The 1604-nt window shown below is 43.8% G+C and overlaps 1 protein-coding gene across 1 annotated transcript in view; it reads right to left on the minus strand.

Annotated features, from left to right (window-relative positions):
- The window catches only part of hyi (hydroxypyruvate isomerase), an 11176-nt gene extending 10205 nt beyond the window's left edge, over positions 1-971 (minus strand). Inside the window, exon 1 of the mRNA XM_014008077.1 lies at positions 708-971. Coding sequence (XP_013863531.1) covers positions 708-906 — 199 coding nt within the window. The 5' untranslated portion in view covers positions 907-971. The remainder of the gene's footprint in view (positions 1-707) is intronic.
- Between the last annotated feature and the right edge of the window lie 633 nt (positions 972-1604).

Below are 1604 nucleotides of genomic sequence, written 5' to 3' on the forward strand. Positions count from 1 at the left end.
TCATTTTATTGATAATTATCATGAGGAGTCCTTAACTTTAGGATGTAGTTAGGCAATTAAATATTCATGTATGTGTAAATTTATTTCCATAATTGCAGGTGAGTCACGTAAATTTATGTTTTTATAAAACAAGTAGCCCCCTCCCTCCCAAGACCAGTTTCCTAGGGGAAACACTGCTCAGAGTGTGCTGTGAATGACTCTCAGCTACCGCAACAGAGTTTAGCTTCATATCTGTGAAACTGACTGAGTCATTTCTAGTATTGTGGTGGCCAGCCTGAATCATACTGACTCAGTGTAAATCATGCACATCAACAGATCACTTTCTGAAGGTTTCATTCTGTCCAGTGGTTGATGAGATATTTTGCTAACAGCTGACTTCCAAGAGTAAAACGCAAACTTTAAAACAAATTATCTTGCCCAGTTTGTTAGCACTCAAAATGTGAGTTAAGATCAGTCTCAGCTACTACCAGACTAAATTGCAGGTCAATATCTGTAAATATGACGGAATTACTAATTATGTTTGATGTCACTCAGCTGTGGCGGCCATCTTTGATTGGGTTGACTCCAAAAGTTACTCAGTTGTAGGTGTTCAGCTAATGATAACTTTTCTAGGAGTTTCTTTAAAACCTGTGCAGCGCTTCACTGGATATTTTGCTAACAGACAGAGTCAAAACCACTACTCTGGGTGTTAAAACCCTGTACTGTACCAGGCGGGGTGTTGATGAGGACCAGCTCCACTCCTGCAGCCTCTCTGGCTCTCTGGAGCTCCGCCAGGTCGGAGTCGTAAAGCCAGCCGGCTTCCACAGCCTGAAAGCCAGCAGCAGCGGCCGCGGAGATCCTCTGGCTGAAGTCCGGCAGCTCGGTGAAGAGCCAGGAAAGGTTCGCACAGAACTTCAGTCCAGACATGTTGAAATAGGTCTATGCAGGAGGACAACGACCCGCAGTTTACTGTTTACATTTTCTTCTTCTGCGGTTCAAATGTTCGTCGTAGGAACCTGACAGGAAATGGCGTTAGCGCCGCCTACTGGAATGGAGGGTGACCAACAAGCAAAATAATCATTTGTTCTGTTTTAATTAAACTCTCTGGAAAATATCATTGGGTGTACAACTGAATAACATTTTAACTAACATTTTAACTAATCCAAGATGGCTGCCACAGCAAACGCACAAATTGCTACAATTCAGTCAGTTTTATTGAGCTAAAATGTAGTGTGATTGAAGCTGGGTCATTTCCAACACATACTGTTGGAGCAGTGTGTTTATTTTTAAATATCTCAGGGCTCTGCCCTTCCACCTGACTTATTTTGTGCTGTGGGTCAAAAATCTTTTTTTCTGCCATCTGGCAGCAGAAGCACCTTGAGAAAAGCTCTGCTCGGTCTAATCTTGGCTGTTTTCTGTCAGCATCCATACCCCCCAGGAGCCGGATCCTGAGGAAGACCATCTGCTGGCCTGTCGGAGGGTTAGTTCTACTGGCAGAAGCTGCACAGAGGAATCAGACGCTCACTCCATACATTTCAGGATGTAATGACCCAATCCTGATTTGTGTTGGAGCTCTAACACACACACACACACACACACACACACACACACACACACACACACAC

This window comes from Austrofundulus limnaeus, unplaced genomic scaffold, assembly GCF_001266775.1.
Source record: "Austrofundulus limnaeus strain Quisiro unplaced genomic scaffold, Austrofundulus_limnaeus-1.0 Scaffold47, whole genome shotgun sequence".
In the NCBI taxonomy this organism is placed as follows: Eukaryota; Metazoa; Chordata; class Actinopteri; order Cyprinodontiformes; family Rivulidae; genus Austrofundulus; species Austrofundulus limnaeus.